At 45.1% G+C, this 20,582-nt stretch overlaps 1 protein-coding gene and 1 long non-coding RNA gene across 2 annotated transcripts in view; one reads left to right on the top strand and one right to left on the bottom strand.

The window, feature by feature from the left end:
* LOC147095974 (uncharacterized) overlaps nt 1-19,508 on the bottom strand; it is a 41,099-nt gene extending 21,591 nt beyond the window's left edge. The window contains exon 1 of the long non-coding RNA XR_015074842.1: nt 15,378-19,508. This is a non-coding gene — a long non-coding RNA (uncharacterized LOC147095974). The remainder of the gene's footprint in view (nt 1-15,377) is intronic.
* Nucleotides 7,489-8,843, top strand: LOC147095975 (uncharacterized). Its single transcript, XM_085974934.1, has 2 exons — nt 7,489-7,742; nt 7,861-8,843. The coding sequence occupies exons 1-2, from the start codon at nt 7,536-7,538 to the stop codon at nt 8,167-8,169; spliced, it is 516 nt and encodes a 171-aa protein (XP_085831060.1). The 5' UTR covers nt 7,489-7,535; the 3' UTR covers nt 8,170-8,843.
* Nucleotides 19,509-20,582: the final 1,074 nt, after the last annotated feature.

Here is a 20,582-nt window from a genome sequence, read left to right as displayed (position 1 = left end):
TCAAGAGTTATATACTAAAGAAGACATTTCCAATTTGGCGATGGAGAAGGTTACTGCTTTTATTGAAGAGGGTTTAAAGGCGGATGAGAGAAGCATGTGTGACAAAGAAGTAGGATTAGCGGAAATAAAAGTAGCAATAAGTGGAATGAAGTGGGGGAAAAGCCCAGGGTCCGATGGACTAAGTGCAGAATTTTATAAAGAATTTTGCAAGATTTTAAGTCCATTGCTCTTAGAAGTTTTTAAGGAAGTTAAAATTGAGGGAAGTCTGGCCCCATCTATGAGGAGAGGGATCATAAGCTTAGCTTATAAAAATAAAGGGGATAGACGGGATCTGAAGAATTGGAGGCCCATCACATTATTAAATGTTGATTATAAGATCTTGGCGAGGGTTATGGCAAATCGTTTGAAGGAGCTGTTACCGCAGATAGTTTGGCCCTCTCAGTCCTATGGAGTCATAGGCCGGGACATCGTAGACTCTGTGGTCTCAATCCGAGATGCGATAGAGCTCATGGAAGAGAGTGGGAAGGAGGCTTATGTATTAAAGATAGATCAAGAGAAAGCCTTTGATAGGGTCTTTCATGAGTTTTTATTGAAGGTTTTGGAAGCATTTGGTTTCAAGGAAAATTTCATTCAGTGGATAAGGATTTTTTATTCAAACATATTTAGCTGTGTTAAATGTAATGGTTTTTTATCCAAGTATTTTCCGATACAGAGATCAGTGAGACAGGGTTGTCCCCTGTCCCCATTGTTGTACACATTGGTAGCAGAACCATTAGGTTACATGATGCGAAAGAAACAAGGTGTAGTTGGGATTGTGGTACCCAGTTCCGGGCTGGTGTCGGTGATACACCAATATGCAGATGACACAACCTCAACATTGAGAAATCGGGAGTCAGTGAGGAAAGCTATGGATGTAGTGGAGGAATATTGTAGAGCTTCAGGAGCCAGAGTGAATTATAATAAGTCCCAATGCCTAGTTGCAGGGAGGGGTAGGGGGGAATGGTTGGGGGAATGTCCCTTTAAGGTGGTGGAGGTTTTGGAAGTTCTGGGGGTGCATATGGGGTGCAAGAAAGACAGGGATGAAGTGGATCGATTAAATTGGGAACCGAAGGTTATGAAAATTAAAAAGATTTTGGGAAGATGGGAAAGAAGGTGGTTGAAAGTGCAAGGAAGAGCGACAGTGGTGTCTGCTCTCCTGCTATCTAAGCTATGGTACTTATTGGTGGTGGAAGATATTCCTGAGTGGGCGGAAAAGTCCATCCGAGAGGCTTGTGTGAGATTTTTATGGGAAGGGAAACCAGCCTTGGTGGCTTACAATACCATCATTGGACGGAGAAATCAGGGAGGACTCAATTTCCCAGATATTGATTTGAAGAAAAAATCCTTTAGAATCAAATGGGTGAAGAGATTTCTTCAGAAGTCAAATACAAGTTTTTGGAAGAGTTGTTTTGAGCATTTTTAAAAACGAAGTGGGATAGGAGGGCAGGGGATATTGTATATGGAATACAATAATATGTTTTTGAAATCGATTAAACTTCTCCCTAGGTTTTATAAGGGGGTTGTAGAGACTTGGGCCCAATTTTTAAAAAGTGTGCAGTTTATGCCCAAGGGGGCTGAGGAATTTTTTAGAACAGCCCTTATTTTTGGACAGGTGGGTCAACATCGAAGGAGAGGTTTTATTTAATCAAGCTTTTATAAAAGCTGGGATTATATCTGTGAAAGATGTATTATACGAGGTGATTCCAGGTTGGTTGCCGGAAGCGATAGTGAGGGACATGGTGTGGGATGAGGATCAGGAGGTAGAGGAAAAAGCAATAGGAATTATGTATGAGAAGATTGTGAGGGCAATGCCACAGGATTGGATGGAAGAAATAAATGCACAAATCTCCAAAGGAAGTAAAATGCGTCCTGCTTTTCCAAGCGTTGTACTGGAGAAAGGGGGAGAGCTGGTCCAATTTGACAACTGTAATACTTGAGATTTCTATGAGGTATTTAGAGAATGGAGATTCAAGACACCTGCTGGTCAGGAGTTTTGGCAGAGTATATACCCACAGCTGGACTTCAACAGAATTTGGAAAGGAGTGTGGGCAAATTTTAAATGTCCAGAGTGGATTGAATTGGATTTCAAATTGGCTCGTAACCGGATTTTTACCATGACGGTCTTGTGCAAGATTGGGCGAGTGGAGGCGGCAACTTGCCCAGTGTATGGGGCACGGGATAAGACTCTGTCCCATTTACTGGTGTTATGTCCGCAGTTAAATTACTTTAAGTACTATGTTCAACAGTTGTGTGAAGCTTTTTTGCTGGGTGGGGACCGAAGAGCGAGAATGGGAATCCCGTGAGACTCAATTTTGAGATGGGGATTGCAGGAGAGTCTGCCCGAGTCTAGCGGAGCGGCAATTAATTTAATGTTCAGTTTGGCTAGATTCGTGATTGTGCAAAGAAGGAATGCGCTGTTTTTTAAGGGGAGGATAATCAATCTAAAAGAGTATTTTAAATATAAGCTAAAAGATCATTATAAGGCTCTGTGGATGTTTTATTCAGAAAGGAATTTAAGGATAGTAATTTACAACCAATTTTTAAAGTACAATCGATTAATATATGTTACAGGAGACAAATTAAACTTCAGGTTTTGATGTTAAAATGTGGTGGCGGAATGGCTATGCAGAGCGGCGGAATTGATTTGTATCATACAATGAAATGATCAAGATGTTGTAAATGTTCTTAATGTTCAATAAAGTATATTTATTAAAAAAAATGTGGGCAGCACTCCCACTTCTGAGTCAGATAGGTCGTGGGTTCAAGTCCCCCTCCAGGGGCTTGAGCACAAAAATCTAGGCTGACACTCCAGTGCAGTGCTGAGGAGGTGCTGTCTTTCGGATGAGATTTTAAATTTCAAATCAAATCAAATCAACTTTTATTGTCATTGTTAGTGCACAAGTGCAGTACAACGAAATGTAGGCTTGCGGCTCCCGAGAGTGTACATTTAGATTAAGACATTTAAACATTCAACATACATTTGGCTTGTAATACATTAACATAAACATAACCATAATAAAGTGCATTGGCAGATGTGCAGGTTTTAGAGTTTATTTGTGGAGTTCAGTAGGATGACAGCCCTGGGAAAGAAGCTGTTCCTAAGTCTGGTCGTATGGGTGCGAATGCATCTGTAGCGTCTCCCAGATGGCAGGAGGGCGAACAGACTGTGGCTGGGGTGGGTAGGGTCTTTGATGATTGTACCGTGACCTCCGTAAACAGCGTTTCTGGTATATGTGCTCTATGGTCGGTAGCCGGGTGCCGGTAATGCGTTGGGCAGTTTTGACTACCCGCTCTCTCAGCTGGACGTAAAAGATCCTATAGCACTATTTGGAAGAAGAGTGGGGGAGATATCTCTAGTGTCCTGGCCAATATTTATCCCTCAATCAACTCAGTAAAACAGATTATCTGATCATTATCACCTTGCTGTTTGTGGGAGCTAGCTGTGCTGTGTTTCCCACATTACAACAGTGACTACACTTCGAAAGTACTTCATTGGCTGTAAAGTGCTTTGGGATGTCCGGTGGTTGTGAAAGGTGCTATATAAATGCAAGTCTGTCTTTTTGCTGGGAAAAATCAAGAACGTGGGGTCCTAATCTTAAAATGAGAACTTGGCCATTTAGGAGGGAAATCAGGAAGCAGTTTTTCACACAAAAGGTAGTAGAAATCTGGAATCCACTTCCCCAAAAGATTGTGGATGCCGGGAGAATTGGAGCTTTTAGGACTGAGATAGATAGATTTTTGCTGGGAATATGGAGCTAAAGCGGGTCTATGGAGTTGAGGTAAAAAATCAGCCATGATCTAATTGAATAGCGGAGCAGACCCGAGGGCCTGAATGGCCCCCTCCTGTTCCTATTGTCACATAATATTACATAGTACATAGTGTTACATAGTATTTACAGCACAGAAACAGGCCATTCGGCCCAACTGGTGCTGCCGGTGTTTATACTCCACACGAGCCTCCTCCCACCTTACTTCATCTCACCCTATCAACACGTCCTTCGATTCCTTTCTCCCTCGTGTACTTATCCAGCTTCCCCTTAAATGCAGCTATGTTATTCACCTCAACCACTCCCATGTGGTAGCGAGTTCCACAATCTCACCAATCTCTGGGGAGAGAAGTTTCTCCTGAATTCCCTATTGGATTTATTAATGACTATCTTATATTTATGGCCCCTAGTTTTGGACTCCCCACAAGTGGAAACATCTTCTCTACATCTACGCTATCGAACCCTTTCATAATTTTATAGCTCTCTTACCAGGTCACCTCTCAGCCTTCTCCTTTCTAGAGAAAAGACGCCCAGCTTATTCCTTCTTTCTTGATAGAGAACATCTCAGTTCTGGTATTATCTTTGTCATTTTTTTTGCACCTTCTCCAGTGCCTTTATATCCTTCTTATAATATGGAGACCAGAACTGAGCACAGTGCTCTAAGTGTGGTCTAACCAATGTTCTATATAAGTGTAACATAACTTCTCTGCTTTTGAATTCTAGTTCTCTACAAATGAACCCCAGTGATTTATTTACAATTTCTATGGCTTTGTTGACCTGCATTGCTACTTTTAATGGTTTGTGAATCTGTACCCCTAGATCCCTTTGCTCCACTACACCATTTAGACTCTTATTTTCCAAGGTGTAGGTGGCCTCCTTAGTGCTTCCAGCAAAATGCACCACCTCGCACTTATCTATATTGAAATTCATTTGCCATTTACAAGTTTCTGCAAGTTTCTGCAAGCTTGTTAACGACTTCTTGTATTTTATCACAGTCCTCCTCAGTATTAACTATATCGGCAAATGCTAATATTGTACTTCCAATTCCCGAGTCCAAATCATTTCTGTAAATGGTGAACAACAGTGGTCCCGGCATCGATCCCTGTGGAACACCCCACTTCCTACCAGTCTAAGTAACTACCTTTAACCCCTACTCTCTGTTTTCTGTTTAGTAAAAGAAAGACTTGCATTTATATAGCACCTTTCACGATCACTGAACGTCTCAAAGCGCTTTGCAGCCAATGAACTACTTTTGGAGTGTAGCCACTGTTGTAATGTGGGAAACGCAGCAGCCAATTTGCGCACAGCAAGTTCCCACAAACAGCAATGTGATAATGACCAGATAATCTGTTTTCGTGATGTTAATTGAGGGATAAATATTGGCCAGGACACCAGGGATACCTCCCTTGCTCTTCTTTGAAATAGTGCCATGGGGTCTTTTACGTCCACGTGAGAGAGCAGATGGTGCCTCGGTTTAACATCACACCCGAAAGACAGCACCTCTGACAGTGCAGCACTCCCTCAGCACCGCACTGCGAGTTTCGGCCTAGATTTATGTGCTCAAGTAGTCAGTTTGCTATCCATTCTGCTGCTTGTCCCCTGACTCCACATGCTCTGACCTTAGTCATGAGACTATCATGCGGTACCTTATCAAAGGCCTTTTGAAAATCGAAGTGCACTATTTCATTACCCTTGTCTACACTTCCTGTTACTTCTTCAAAGAATTCAATAAGGTTCATCTAGCATGACCTTCCCTTTTGAAATCTATGCTGACTATTCTTTATTATATTTTGGTTTCTAGGTTTTCTTCGATCACATCCTTGAGTAAAGATTCCATCATCTTTCCTACCACCAACATTAAGCAAACTGGAATATAGTTCCCTGGATTTGTTCTCTCCCTTTTTAAATACACGACCAACATTAGCTGTCCGCCATTCCTCTGGAATTATTCCCATTTCCAATTAATTTGTATAAATATATCTAAGAAATCACACAACGCCAGGTTATAGTCCAACAGCTTTATTTGAAATCACAAGCTTTCGGAGCGCTGCTCCTTCTTCAGGTGAAGTGGAGAAATGCATAAAGACACAGCTTATATAGTCAGAGAATGTGACAAATGGCAGTTGGAAAGGTTACCTGTAAACATCTGACATGATTCTCTGACTATATAAGCTGTGTCTTTATGCATTTCTCCACTTCACCTGAAGAAGGAGCAGTGCTCCGAAAGCTTGTGATTTCAAATAAAGCTGTTGGACTGTAACCTGGTGTTGTGTGACTTCTTACATTTGTCCACCCCAGTCCAACTCCGGCATCTCCACACTATAAATATATCATAATGCCTCTGCTATCTCTTCCCTAGTTCGCATCCTTGTTTTCAAATCACTCACCCCTCCCTATCTCTGTAATCTCCTTCAGCCCCACAACCCCCAGAGATATCTGCGCTCCTCTAATTCTGCCCTCTTGAGCATCCCTGATTATAATCGCTCAACCATTGGCGGCCTTGCCTTCTGATGCCTAGGCCCTAAGCTCTGGAATTCCCTGCCTAAACCTCTCCGCCTCTCTACCTCTTTCCTCCATTAAGACGCTCCTTAAAACCTACCTCTTTGACCAAGCTTTTGGTCATCTGCCCTAATATCTCCTTATGTGGCTCGGTGTCAAATTTTGTGGTCTTATTATATTCCTGTGAATCGCGTTGGGATGTTTTACTGCATTAAGTGTTAGCTGTGGCTCAGTTGGTAGCACACCTGCCTCTGAGTCAGAAGTTCGTGTGCTTCAAGACCCACTTCAGGACCTTGAGCACATCAAATCTAGGCTGTTGCTCCAGAGCAGTGCTGAGGGAGTGCTGCACTTTCGGAGGTGCCATCTTTCAGATGAGTCGTTAAACCGAGGCACCGTCTGCGCTCTCAGGTGGATATAAAAGATCCCCTGGGACTATTTCGAAGAAGAGCAGGGGAGTTACCCTTGGTGTCCTGACCAATATTTATCCCTCAACCAAAATAACAAAAACAGATTATCTGGTCATTATCACATTGCTGTTTGTGGGAGCTTGCTGTGCGCAAATTGGCTGCTGCGTTTCCCACATTACAACAGTGACTCCTACCTCATTGGCTGTAAAGCACTTTGAGATGTCTGGTGGTCGTGAAAAGAGTTGCATAAATGCAAGTCTTTCTTTTTCAAGGCGCTATATAAATACAAGTTGTTGTAGTTTATTTTAGTATGCACTGGTGCAATCCATCCAGACCAGGGAATTTATCCTCTCTAAGTTTGATTAGTTGATCAATTATCTCTCCCCTTTTCTAGCTTATCGGTTTCAGATTTCCTAAAGTATTTGTTTTTTTGCTTTTTTTTGTCCAACTTTTATTTCCAGTTGATGTTTCATTTTCAAAGTTGCTTCGCTTTAATATATTTTCCTATAGGATAGAAGAGAGAAGAGCTGGTATTTTTCCCTCTCTCTCCCCCACCTACGCAGTTGCATCTAAAAAAATACACAATTTGGGAATTTTCCTATCGCCTCCTCCTTACCCTGTCACTCAGTTATTAAAATCTTGGGCGGCGAACTCTGAGCCAATAAGCAGCTCTTTCTAACCAATCACAAGCGGCGTGATTGAACGAGTGGGTGGGGGCGTCTGTTAGAGCTGGCCAATCGGAACGGGGCCGGAGGCCCGGAGACGGGCATAAAAGTGCGAGCGGAAGAGCGATTGAGATTCATTCACAAAATCAGCAACAACAATGGACATCATTTACACTACAAGAAGCATGTCCTTCACCGCGGGCTGCGAATTGAGCCAGCAGGCTATCTCCGAGCGGCAGGCCATGGGGTTCGCCGGCCGCAAGCCGACAATGCCCCAGGTCTTCACTTTCGAGCCCATCCGGGAAAGTAAGAAACCTATTCGACGCAAGAGACGCACTCTTAAAGTTCTCTATCCACCTGGCCAGGTAGCAATCTGTCAATATTACTGCAAAAATAAAACCGAGTTCACATTGTATTGTTAATTTCTAGTCGTGTACAGCATTGAATCTCGTTTAACCTGCTCGCTCTCTTTCTTCTCTCTAGGTTAGGAGGTCACTTCCTACAGAGAAGGACATGGCTAAGCGGATGCTGCTGCTTTTAGTCTCGGTCGTCCTCTTCCAGGTCTACAGTGCGACTGAAGAGGAGCTGAGCCTCCCCTCGACGGATCTAGGCGCCGTTGCACAACTAGTCTCGGCGTCTGTCCAGGCCCCTTCCTCGTCGGGCTTCGCCGCCGCCGCTCCCTCCGTCGTGTTACTCCTCACGGCTCCGGGAGCTGAAACCAACTGCACCCAGCAGCCTGCAGTAGGAGACTCGCTCCAGATCACCAGAGTCGTCCGATCCTGCAGGATGTGAAACTGTAAAATGATAACGATGGTCGTTGTCGGAACGGTCTCCAGCGTGAACTGCCCAGAGCTCCACGCAGGGTTGCTGCCTGTGGCAAGTGGATGCAAATGTAATGGGGGGAACCCCCACCCAGCGATACCTGGACCTGTGTTTCCCACAGGCAGACATGAGAAGGGTGGGGAGCGGGCCTTCCACCTTCAAGGGAAGACCGAAGGACTCCAATTTTCGGCTGTAGTAATATCTTAAAACCCCGATAATTGATTCTGTAGTGGTTACCTCAATACTAATTACCTTGAATGCAATATTGTTGAAACGGATTATGAAAACTTGTATATTTATTGATGATTCCTTTATTTATGGCAATTTTAAATTAATATTTAATGTAGAAGTGTTATGGCAATTTTAAATTAATACTATTTATTGTGTGGAAGACTTGGGGCAATTTTTAATTAATATTATTTATTGTGTGGAGAGGACTTGTTTTATAAGTATCTCTCTTACTGTATCAGTTTGTGTTGAAGATCTCGCCTTGCAGTGGGACAAGAAAACTCACTTTGTAACTAAGTCTGGGGTTGTTAATGGATCAGCCAGTCGTGTATCTCGAGGTGTCTCTTCCATTTTGATGCTAGTATGTTCTGTGAACAATTATTCATCATTGTAATAAAACGGATTTAAAAAGAAAACTGCCCTCTTGTTATAAAAACTTTTGTCGATGTGGCTGTGTTTTTTCTGTCTCTGCGAGCAGATGACGACTACTGACGTGTGTTTCGAGCTAAGATTAGAGGGTTTCCTTTATTAAACAAATAACACATTGACTTTACATTTGAGTGCTGCCTTTTTGAGCAGCAAAGTTGTCATTGGGCGGGGACATAACACGGCTGGCGTTGCTTTCGCCGTCCCTTCTACGACACGTCTGATGTTCACTTTCTCCTCATAGAATGGTAACCGCACAGAAGGCTATTCGGCCCATCGCACCTGTGCCTGCTCTTTGGTAGATTTATGCAATTATTCCCACTCCCCTGCTCTTTCCTGTGGGTTTTTTTTCCCCCTTCAAGTATTTATCCAATTCCCTTTTTGAAAGTTACTATTGAATCTGCTTCCACCGCCCCTTCAGGCAGTGCGTTTCAGATTAGTCTCCACTTGGAGAGGCAAGGATTAATCAGGGATAATCAGCATAGCATTGTCGGGGAGATCATGTCTGCCCAATTTGATTGAATTTTTCGAGGGGGTGACTAGGTGTTTGGATGAGGGTAGTGCAGTTGATGTAGTCTACATGGACTTCAGTAAGGCTTTTGGCAAAGTCCCGAATGGGAGACTGGTCAGGAAGGTGAGAGCCCATGGGATCCAAGGCAATTTGGCACATTGGATCCAAAATTGGCTTAGTGGCAGGAGGCAGAGGATGATGGTCGAAGGTTGTTTTTGTGACTGGAAGCCTGTGTCCAGTGGTGTACCGCAGGGATCGGAGCTGGGTCCCTTGCTGTTTGTAGTGTACATTAATGATTTAGATAGGAATGTAGCAAGTATGATCAGTAAGTTCACAGATGACAAGAAAATTGGTGGAGTGGTAAATAGCGAGGAGGGAAGCCTCAGGCTACAGGACGATATAGACGGGTTGGTTAGATGGGCAGAACAGTGGCAAATGGAATTTAACTCTGAAAAGTGTGAGGTGATGCATTTTGGGAGGACTAACAAGGCAAGGGAATACACGATGAATGGTAGGACCCTAGGAAGGACAGAGGATCAGAGGGATCTTTGTGTGCATGTACATAGATCCCTGAAGGCAGCAGGACAGGTAGATAAGGTGGTTAAGAAGGCATATGGGATACTTGCCTTCATTAGCCAAGGCATAGAATATAAGAGCAGGGAGGTTCTGATGGAGCTGTACAAAACACTAGTTAGGCCACAGCTGGAATACTGTGTGCAGTTGTGGTCACCACACTATAGGAAGGGTGTGATTGCATTGGAGAGGGTGCAGAGGAGATTCACCAGGATGTTACCTGGGCTGGAGTGCTTCAGCTATGAAGAGAGTCTGGACAGGCTGGGGTTGTTTTCCTTCGAGCAGAGAAGGCTGAGGGGGGACCTGATTGAGGTGTACAAAATTATGAGTGGCATAGATAGGGTAGATAGAAAGGAACTTTTCCCCTTAGTAGAGGGGTCAATAACCAGGGGGCATAGTTTTAAGGTAAGGGGTAGGAGGTTTAGAGGGGATTTGAGGAAAAACTTTTCCCCCAGAGGGTGGTTGGAATCTGTAACTCACTGCCTGAAATGGTGGTAGAGGCAGGAACCCTCACAACATTCAAGAAGCATTTAGATGAGCACTTGAAACGCCATAGCATACAAGGCTACGGACCAAGTGTTGGAAAATGGGATTAGAATAGACAGGGCTTGATGGCTGGCACGGACACAATGGGCCGAAGGGCCTTTTTCAGTGCTGTATAACTATGACTCGCAGTGTAATTTCTTTATCCTTGATTTCTTTTGCCAATTACCTTAAATCTCTTTCCTTTAGTTACTGACCCTTTTGCCACTGGATATAGTTTCTCCTTATTCATATCTATCAAAACTTCATGATTTTGAACACTATCAATCCATCTCTGCTGTAAGGTGCACAACTCCAATCTCTTCCACATAACTGAAGCCTGTCATCCCTGGTACCATTCTAGTAAATCTCTTCTCCACCCTCTCTAAAGCCTTGGCATGCTTCCTATAAAGTGTGCTGTGCAGAATTGAACATAATATAGCAGCTGGGTCCGAACCGGTGTTTCATAAAGGGGGGATTTATTTGTTTTGAGCCCCTTTAACCTGTCTAGAACTTTCATCTATTGTGTGGTAAAGACATTGACTTCAGTGGAAAAGAAAATCAGCCTGGAATACAAAACAGGCTACTGAAATGCTATGGCCTGTTCTGCGCTGTCACCGAAGTTTGATTTCACCCTACTTGTTTGTCAAAACATTCTAAGATAAGGGAGTAAGTTCAAGGTTATGATATCAGACCCAACATTCATTTCCAAACAAAGATTGAGAATTGGCTTTGGTCAGATCCCACCTGGAGCACTGCACTCTGTTCTGGGCTCCGCACCTCATGAAGGCTATATTGACCTTGGCGGAGGTGCAGCACAGATTCACCACAACAATACCAAGGCTCAGAGAGTTAAATTATGAGCAGAGGTTGCATAGACTAGGCTTGTATTCCCTCGAGTATTGAGGGGTGACCTGATCGAGGTGTTTAAAATGTTAAATGGATTTGATAGGGTAGATACAGAGAAACTATCACCTTAAGCGTCAGCGGTGGCTCAGTGGGCAGCACTCACACCTCTGAGTCAGAACGTCATGGATTCAAGTCCCACTCCAGAGACTTGAGCATAAAAATCTAGGCTGACACTCCAGTGCAGTGCTGAGGGAGTGCTGCACTGTCAGTGGTGTCATCTTTCAGATGAGATCTTAAACCTGTCTGCTCTCCCAGGTGGACGTAAAAGTTCCAATGCCACTAATTTGAAGAAGAGCTGGGGAGTTATTTTATCTTTCCTGCCTCTTACCTCAGCACAGTATATTCCTTCAATTCCTTCCTCCCCTCCCACCCTGTCTCTGCAGCTTTTTCCAGTTCTGATGAAGGGTCCCAGAATTGAAATGTTAACTCTGTTTCTCTTTCCACGGATGCTGTCTGGCCTGCTGGGCGCTTCCAGCGTTTTCTGTTGCTGTTTCGGATTTCCAGCATCCGCAGTATTTTGCTATTGTATTAGTGTTTGGTTCACTGCCACCTCTCTTCTAGGACTGCCCACCTTGAAGAAGTTCTGCTCTTCTCTCCGACGGGATTTCCGTTTGTCTCTTCAACCTTGTTCATCTTCATTGCTTTCAGTTTCCCTTCTCGTGTCTGATCAGGTATCTGCCAAGACTCGGTTTCACAGCCACATCTCTTTCCTCAGCAACTGTCTCCAGTTCTGACTTATTCCACGTGGATTCCAACTGAACTTTCACCCTTTGTGTTTCATATCCACCCAGGATTACAAACATCTCCAAGATAATCAACGTTCCTCAACCTACTGCTCTCGCCGCATCCCAAGATCCACACTCAACGCCATGCGCTGCCACATGAACACTCTCGACCTTTCTCTTCAGCAGCACCGACGCACTCTTTCTCAAAGCTGTCCAGGTCCACAGTTCCATTTCATCCTTCGACTCATCTGACACTTCAACAACAAACTTTTTTTTTTCCTTTCTGATGTCAAGGGTCGCAAGCTTCATCAACTCTTGGACACCAATGCCCCTCTGGAACCTTCTTCCCCTTCACCTTCCTCTGACCCCATCCCTCCTTCAAATTTCATCCCCTGCTGTATTTTCACTATCCCCTCTGTCTGACCTTCCTCTCTCTGACCCCGAACAATCAGTCCTCAGCAAAGGCCTGAGCTTCATCCCCTTACACCCCCATCTCAATGAATTTCGAGCTCGGCACGATGTTGAGCTCTTTTTCCGTCGCCTTTATTTCCGTGCCCACTTCTTTGGCCAGTCTTCCCCCCCCGCACGGCTGATCCTTTCTCCCATTTTCAGAATTCTCGCTCTACCTGGACCCCTCCCTCTGGCCTCTTACCCTCTCTAGATCTTTTCATTGCTAACTGCCGGTGGGACATCGGCTGTCTCAATTTCTCTGCTCCCCTCACTCACTCCAACCTACCTCCCTCTGAACTTGCAGCACTCCATTCTCTCAGATCCAACCCCGACATTGTCATTAAACCCGCTGACAAGGGTGGTGCTGTTGTTGTTTGGCAAACCGACCTCTACCATGCGGAAGCTGAACGCCAACTCTCCGAATCCTCCTCCTACCTCTGCCTGGACCATGACCCCACTAGCAAACATCAGGCCATTGTTTCCAAGACTGTCACTGACCTCATCTCCTCTGGAGCTCTTCCCTCCATGGCCCCACACTCATGGTTCCCCAACCCCGCATAGTCCACTTCTACCTCCTTCCCAAGATCCACAAACAGGACTGCCCTGGTAGACCCATCATTTCAGCCTATTCTTGCCCCACAGAACTTATCTCTTCCTATCTCAACTCTATTTTTTCTCCCCTTGTCCAGTCTATTCCCACCTACTTTCGCAACTCTTCCGACGCCCTCCGCCACTTCAACAGTTTCCAGTTTCCGGGCCCCAACCTTTGGACATACAATCCCTCTGCACCTCCATCCCCCACCAGGATGGCCTGAGGGCGCTCCGCTGCTTCCTTGAACAGAGGCCCAACCAGTCCCCATCCACCACCACCCTCCTCCGCCTGGCTGAACTTGTTCTCACATTTGTAGGTGGTTTGCCTTGGTGTTTCGAATCACCCCTCCTACTTAGTTCTATACGACAGGAGTTACAGTGAACAGGATTGGGACACAGACAAGCTTTTCAGACTCAACCGTACGGTGTTTAATAAGGTTAACACACACACCCATCTCCAGTACGTAAAATGCCTGGTGGCGTAAAAACAAACAGCACAATAATACAACTTGGCCCGTTGAACAGGCCCCTGTCTCGTATTAAGATGCCTAAAATCACACTGTGCTGCTATACAGAGTATAACACGGACTTGTCCCACAAACCCCGGAACATACACTATGAATATAAAGAAAACCCAGGTGCTCCACCAGCCATCACCTAATCAGCTTGCAACTCCTCCCTCTATAAAGATTGATAATAACACCCTTGAAAATATCAACCCCTTTCCATATCTTGGTAGCCATTTATCCTCCAAAGCTGACATTGATTCTGAAATCCATCACCGCCTGAGTTGTGCAAGCACAGCCTTTTCTAAACTGAGGAGGAGAGTCTTTGAAAATCATGACCTCCAAGTCCAAACTAAAATTCTTGTATACAAAGCCACCATCCTTCCCACCCTTTTATATGGAGCTGAAACCTGGACTACGTACAGTAGACATCTCAAAGCCTTAGAGCAATACCACCAACGCTCTCTACGCAAAATCCTGAGGGCCAGCTGGGAGGACAAGCGTACCAACTGGAGTATACTTGAAGAGGCCAATATCTACAGCATCACTACGCTCATCATGCAGCATCAACTCTGATGGACTGGACATGTCATTCGCATGTCAGACTCACGTCTCCCAAAACAGGTTCTGTACTCCCAGTTGAAGGAAGGGCAGAGGTCTCCTGGTGGTCAAAAGAAGCGTTACAACTCTCCGGGTCGCTGTGTGCAGGTAGTAAGCAGGTGCCTGGCGTACACCTCATTGGTAGGCCGCTGATAGTGGGCTTTGGGAGTGTTGGGCAGGGGCAGCTCCCGTAGGGGGCGCAATCGGTCGGGGTCTGGTCCAATTTCCCCATTCTCCACCACGCTGCCTAGTATGCAGAGGCGCGTGGTGTTGAAAACGCACTTGTCCTCGTGTGGCATAGTGGTTAGCACTGTTGCCTCACAGCGCCAGGGACCCGGGTTCGAATCCGGCCTCGGGTGACTGTCTGTGTGGAGTTTGCACATTCTCCCCGTGTTTGCGTGGGTTTTCTCCGGGTGCTCCGGTTTCCTCCCACAGTCCAAAGATGTGCAGGTTAGGTTGATTGGCTATGATAAATTGACCCTTAGTGTTAGGGGGATTAAATACGTGGGGTTACGGGGATAGGGTGGGATATGTGTTGGTGTAGGGGTTACAGGGATCGGGTGGGATATGTGTCGGTGCAGGCTCGATGGGCCGAAATGGCCTCTATCTGCACTGTGGGGTTTCTGTGATTTCTGTGATTCTGTGAAAGATAACATCAAAGTAATCCTTAAAAATTTCCATATTGATATTAATAACTGAGAGGAAATCGCACTGGACAGAGACAATTGGAGAAAATGCATCCACAACGGTGCCGCACTACATGAAAAGAATCTCCAGCGTGCCGCTGAGGATAAATGCCAGCGCCGTAAAGAGAGACAACAACTTAAGAAGACCCATACTCCAGTCACTACCAATAGTCTTACATGTCCACACTGTAGTAGAGTCTGTGGATCTCGGATTGGCCTCCACAGCCACCTGAAGACCCACAAGTAGATGACTGATGAAGGACATACCATACTCGAATTCGAGTGGTCGCCGATGATGATAACACGGACTTGTCCCACAAACCCCGGAACATACACTATATAATACACACAAAACCTCCCCACTAAACCCCTCTGGATTGGTTGGGACACGCAACACCCCCTCACACAATACCGGTGGTCTTAAGGATGCGTGGGCTTGGACAATGCTCACCCTGATTGTCTGTTTCTTGCTCGCTGCTTCCCTGTGTAGAACATGTCTCCTGGTTCCGTATCGCCGATGCAGTGTCCAAGTCCCAGTTTCGAGGTTCGTTCCTACAGTCGAAGAGCAAGGCAAGGCTCTTGTCGCTCGTGGTGGTTTAGAGCAAGCGAGAGAGAGAGCGAATGGCCAAAGCTGCCTTCTCTGGATATCCTGAAAGTTCATTCAGGTCTGTGTAGCTGCAGTGATGTCTTTTTAATCACCATTCTTTGTCTTCGTTGTCTGGCTTCCCGCCTTTCGGGGCTAGCTCATCTCGGTGCTGGTGTTAATGGCAGATGATGGGCCGCACTTTTCACCTGATCCTGGGTTAAGTGGCTTCCCATTCATTTACAATGGTCCTCTTTTGTCTGGTTCCCGCCTTTCGGGGCTATCTCATCTGGGTACTCGTCACCATATGTGTCACCCATTGTCTTTCCAGAGAATTCTGTCTGCCCAGACATTCTCCCATAATTAGTTTATAGGCCTGGCTGGAATCTCCTGTTCATCACGAACACCTGGGCCCCTCCCATCGTCTCCAAACAGGCAGTTGGTCAAATCAGCAGTAACAGTCATTCAAAATGTCCGATACAAAACAAAAATCCTTGGGGCCTGCGTTGATGCTTACACCTTGAACAACTTCTCCTCTGACTCCACTCACTTCCTTCAAATTAAAGGTGTTGCTATGGGAACCCACATGGGCCCTAGCTATGCCTGCCTTTTCATGGGATATGTGGAACATTCTTTGTTCCAGTCCTACTCAGGTCCCCTCCCTCCCTCACCTCTTTTTCCAGTACATCGATGACTGTATCTGTGCCATTTCCTGCTCTCGCCCTGAACTAGAAAAGTTCATTCACTTTACTTCCAATTTCCACCCTTCCCTCACCTTCACATGGTCCATCTCCGACTCATCTCTTCCCTTCCTTGATTTCTCTGTCTCCATTTCTGGCGATCGGCTATCGACAAACATCTACTACAAGCCCACTGACTCCCACAGCTACCTGGACTACACTTCCTCCCACCCCGCTTCCTGTAAGGACTCTATTCCATTCTCCCAGATTCTCTAACTCCGCCGCGTCTGTTCTGATGATGCCACCTTCCATACCAGTGCTTCCGACATGTCTTCCTTTTTCCTCAACCGAGGATTCCCCTCTACTGTGGTTGACACGGCCCTTGACTGCGTCCGTTCCATTTCCGGCACTTCTGCTCTCACCCCTTCCCCTCCCTCCCGGAACCATGATAGGGTTCCCCTTGGCATCACCTTTTACCCCACCAGCGTCCACATTCAATGAATCATTCTCCGCCATTTCCGGCACATCTAATGTGATCCCACCACCAAACGTATCTTCCCCTCACCTCCCCTTTCAGCATTCCGAAGGGACCGCTCCCTCCGCGACACTCTGGTGAACTCCCCAATCACCCCTAACAGCTCTTCCCCTTCACCCGACACCTTCCCGTGCAAGCACAGGAGATGCAACACCTGCCCTTTTACCTCCTCCCTTCCCAATGTTCAGGACCCCAAATACCCCTTCCAGGTGAAACAGCGATTTACTTGTACTTCTTACAATTTAGTATACTGTATTCGCTGCTCACGATGCGGTCTCCTCTACATTGGGGAGACCAAAAGCAGATTGGGTGACCGCTTTGTGGAACACCTCCGTTCAGTCCATAAGTGAGACCCTGAGCTTCCTGTCGCCTGTCACTTTAATTCTCCGCTCCACTCCCAATCTGATCTCTCTGTCCTCGGGCTATTGCATTGTTCCAATGAAGCTCAACGTAAGCTCGAGGAACAGCACCTCATCTTTCGATCAGGCACTTTACAGTCTTCTGGACTCAACATTGAGTTCAACAATTTCAAATTATAACCCCTGTTCCCATTTTGCATGCTGTATGATGTTGCCATCCCCTTAGCAACATTTTATCTTTCCTGCCTCTTACCTCAGCACAGTATATTACTTTTATTCCTTCATCCCCTCCCACCCTGTCTCTGCACCTGCTTAATATCTGCTACATCTCCAGCTTTTTCCAGTTCTGATGAAGAGTCCCAGACCTGAAACCTTAACTCTGTTTCTCTCTCCACAGATGCTGCCTGGCCTGCTGAGTATGATGTAAGAAAACTACTAGGCACTTGGTCTCAGCATTAAGCAAAGCTTTAATCAACTGTTTTACAACATGGAGGTCTAGTTGTGTCCTTCACTAGTTTCTGTTAAGAATGTCCTGCGCAAACTGGGCCCGTGCCCGAGTATTTATACTCTCCCTGGACAGCGCCACCCGTATGCCACTCAGTATTATTTTATAACTCTTTCTTTCATGAATAAAAGATTCATGTCAGAGTGTTTCCAGCATTTTCTGTTGTTATTTCAGATTTCCAGCATCCGCAGTATTTTGCTATTGTATTGGTTATCCCTGGTGCCCTGGCCAATACTTACCCCTCAATCAATATCACTCAAACAGATTATCTGGTCATTATCACGTTGCTGTTTGTGGGAGCTTGCTGTGCGCAAATTGGCTGCTGTGTTTCCCACATTACAACAGTGACTACACTCCAAAAGTAAAGTGGCTGTAAAGTGCTTTGGGATGTCCGGTGGTCGTGAAAGGTGTTGTATAAATAGAAGTCTGTCTTTTTGCTGGGAGAAATCAAGAACATGGGGTCATAATCTTAAAATGAGAACTTGGCCATTTAGGAGGGAAATCAGGAAGCAGTTTTTCACACAAAAAGTAGTAGAAATCTGGAATCCTCTTCCCCAAAAGATTGTGGATGCCGGGAGAATTGGAGCTTTTAGGACTGAGCTAGATAGATTTTTGTTGGGAATATGGAGCTAAGGCGGGTCTATGGAGTTGAGGTAAAAAAATCAGCCATGATCTAATTGAATAGCGGAGCAGGCCTGAGGGCCTGAATGGCCCCTCCTGTTCCTATTGTCACATAATATTACATAGTACATAGTGTTACATAGTATTTACAGCACAGAAACAGGCCATTCGGCCCAACTGGTGCTGCCGGTGTTTATACTCCACACGAGCCTCCTCCCACCTTACTTCATCTCACCCCATCAACACGTCCTTCGATTCCTTTCTCCCTCGTGTACTTATCCAGCTTCCCCTTAAATGCAGCTATGTTATTCACCTCAACCACTCCCTGTGGTAGCGAGTTCCACAATCTCACCAATCTCTGGGGAGAGAAGTTTCTCCTGAATTCCCTATTGGATTTATTAATGACTATCTTATATTTATGGCCCCTAGTTTTGGACTCCCCACAAGTGGAAACATCTTCTCGACATCTACTCTATCGAACCCTTTCATCATTTTAAAGATCTCTTACCAGGTCACCTCTCAGCCTTCTCCTTTCTAGAGAAAAGACGCCCAGCTTATTCCTTCTTTCTTGATAGAGAACATCTCAGTTCTGGTATTACCATTGTAATTTTTTTTGCACCTTCTCCAGTGCCTTTATATCCTTCTTATAATATGGAGACCAGAACTGAGCACAGTGCTCTAAGTGTGGTCTAACCAATGTTCTATATAAGTGTAACATAACTTCCCTGCTTTTGAATTCTAGTTCTCTACAAATGAACCCCAGTGATTTATTTACAATTTCTATGGCTTTGGGGACCTGCATTGCTACTTTTAATGGTTTGTGAATCTGTACCCCTAGATCCCTTTGCTCCACTACACCATTTAGACTCTTATTTTCCAAGGTGTAGGTGGCCTCCTTAGTGCTTCCAGGAAAATGCACCACCTCGCACTTATCTATATTGAAATTCATTTGCCATTTACAAGTTTCTGCAAGCTTGTTAACGACTTCTTGTATTTTATCACAGTCCTCCTCAGTATTAACTATATCGGCAAATGCTAATATTGTACTTCCAATTCCCGAGTCCAAATCATTTCCGTAAATGGTGAACAACAGTGGTCCCGGCATCGATCCCTGTGGAACACCCCATTTCCTACCAGCCTAAGTAACTACCTTTAACCCCTACTCTCTGTTTTCTGTTTAGTAAAAGAAAGATTTGCATTGATATAGCACCTTTCATGACCACTGAACATCTCAAAGCACTTTACAGCCAATGAAGCACTTTTGGAGTGTAGTCACTATTGTAATGTAGCAATCGCAGCAGCCAATTTGCACACAGCAAGCTCCCACAAACAGCAATGTGATAATGACCAGATAATCTGTTTTAGTGATGTTGATTGAGGGATAAATGTTGGCCAGGACACCAGGGATAACGCCCCTGCTGTTCTTCGAAATAGTGCCATGGGATCTTTTACGTCCATGTGAGAGAGCAGATGGTGCCTCGCTTTAACATCTCACCTGAAAGACAGCACCTCCGACAGTGCAGCACTCCCTCAGCACTGCACTGCGAGTGCACCTAATCTAGAGCTGTCTTTTGTCTCCACTAGACCTATCACCATCTCATCTCGTTTTGAATACCTCTTAATGTCTCTTCTTCTCTTTTGTTCTCTCCCAGCCTGGCCTCTCAATAGATTTCATTTCCTGTGCCTTTCCAGTCTTGATAAAGAGTTTAACTTGAAACGTTGACTCTATTTTCTCTCCAGGGATGTTGCCTGGCCTGCTGAGTTTTTCCAGCATTTTCCGTTGTTATTTCGGATTTCCAGCATCCGCAGTATTTTGCTATTGTGCTACTGCACTGGGAGTGTCGGCCTAGATTTACGTGCTCAAGTAGTCAGTTTACTATCCATTCTGCTGCTTGTCCCCTGACTCCACATGCTCTGACCTTAGTCATGAGACTATCATGCGGTACCTTATCAAAGGCCTTTTGAAAATTGAAGTGTTTATTGCCTTACCCTTGTCTACACTTCCTGTTACTTCTTCAAAGAATTCAATAAGTTCATCTAGCATGACCTTCCCTTTTGAAATCTATGCTGACTATTCTTTATTATATTTTGGTTTCTAGGTTTTCTTCTACCACATCCTTGAGTAAAGATTCCATCATCTTTCCTACCACCAACATTAAGCAAACTGGAATGTAGTTCCCTGGATTTGTTCTCTCCCTTTTTAAATACACGACCAACATTAGCTGTCCGCCATTCCTCTGGAATTATTCCCATTTCCAATTAATTTGTACAAATATATCATAATGCCTCTGCCATCTCTTCCCTAGTTCTCATTCTTGTTTTCAAATCCCTCCTTGGCCTTGCCCCTCCCTATCTCTGTAATCTCCTTCAGCC

This window comes from Somniosus microcephalus, unplaced genomic scaffold (assembly GCF_052327205.1).
Source record: "Somniosus microcephalus isolate GS21.2 unplaced genomic scaffold, FLI_Smic_1.0 unresolved_chr1, whole genome shotgun sequence".
Lineage (NCBI taxonomy): Eukaryota > Metazoa > Chordata > Chondrichthyes > Squaliformes > Somniosidae > Somniosus > Somniosus microcephalus.
The sequence above is the reverse complement of the archived record's forward strand: the minus strand, read 5'-3'. Positions and strand labels throughout refer to the sequence as shown.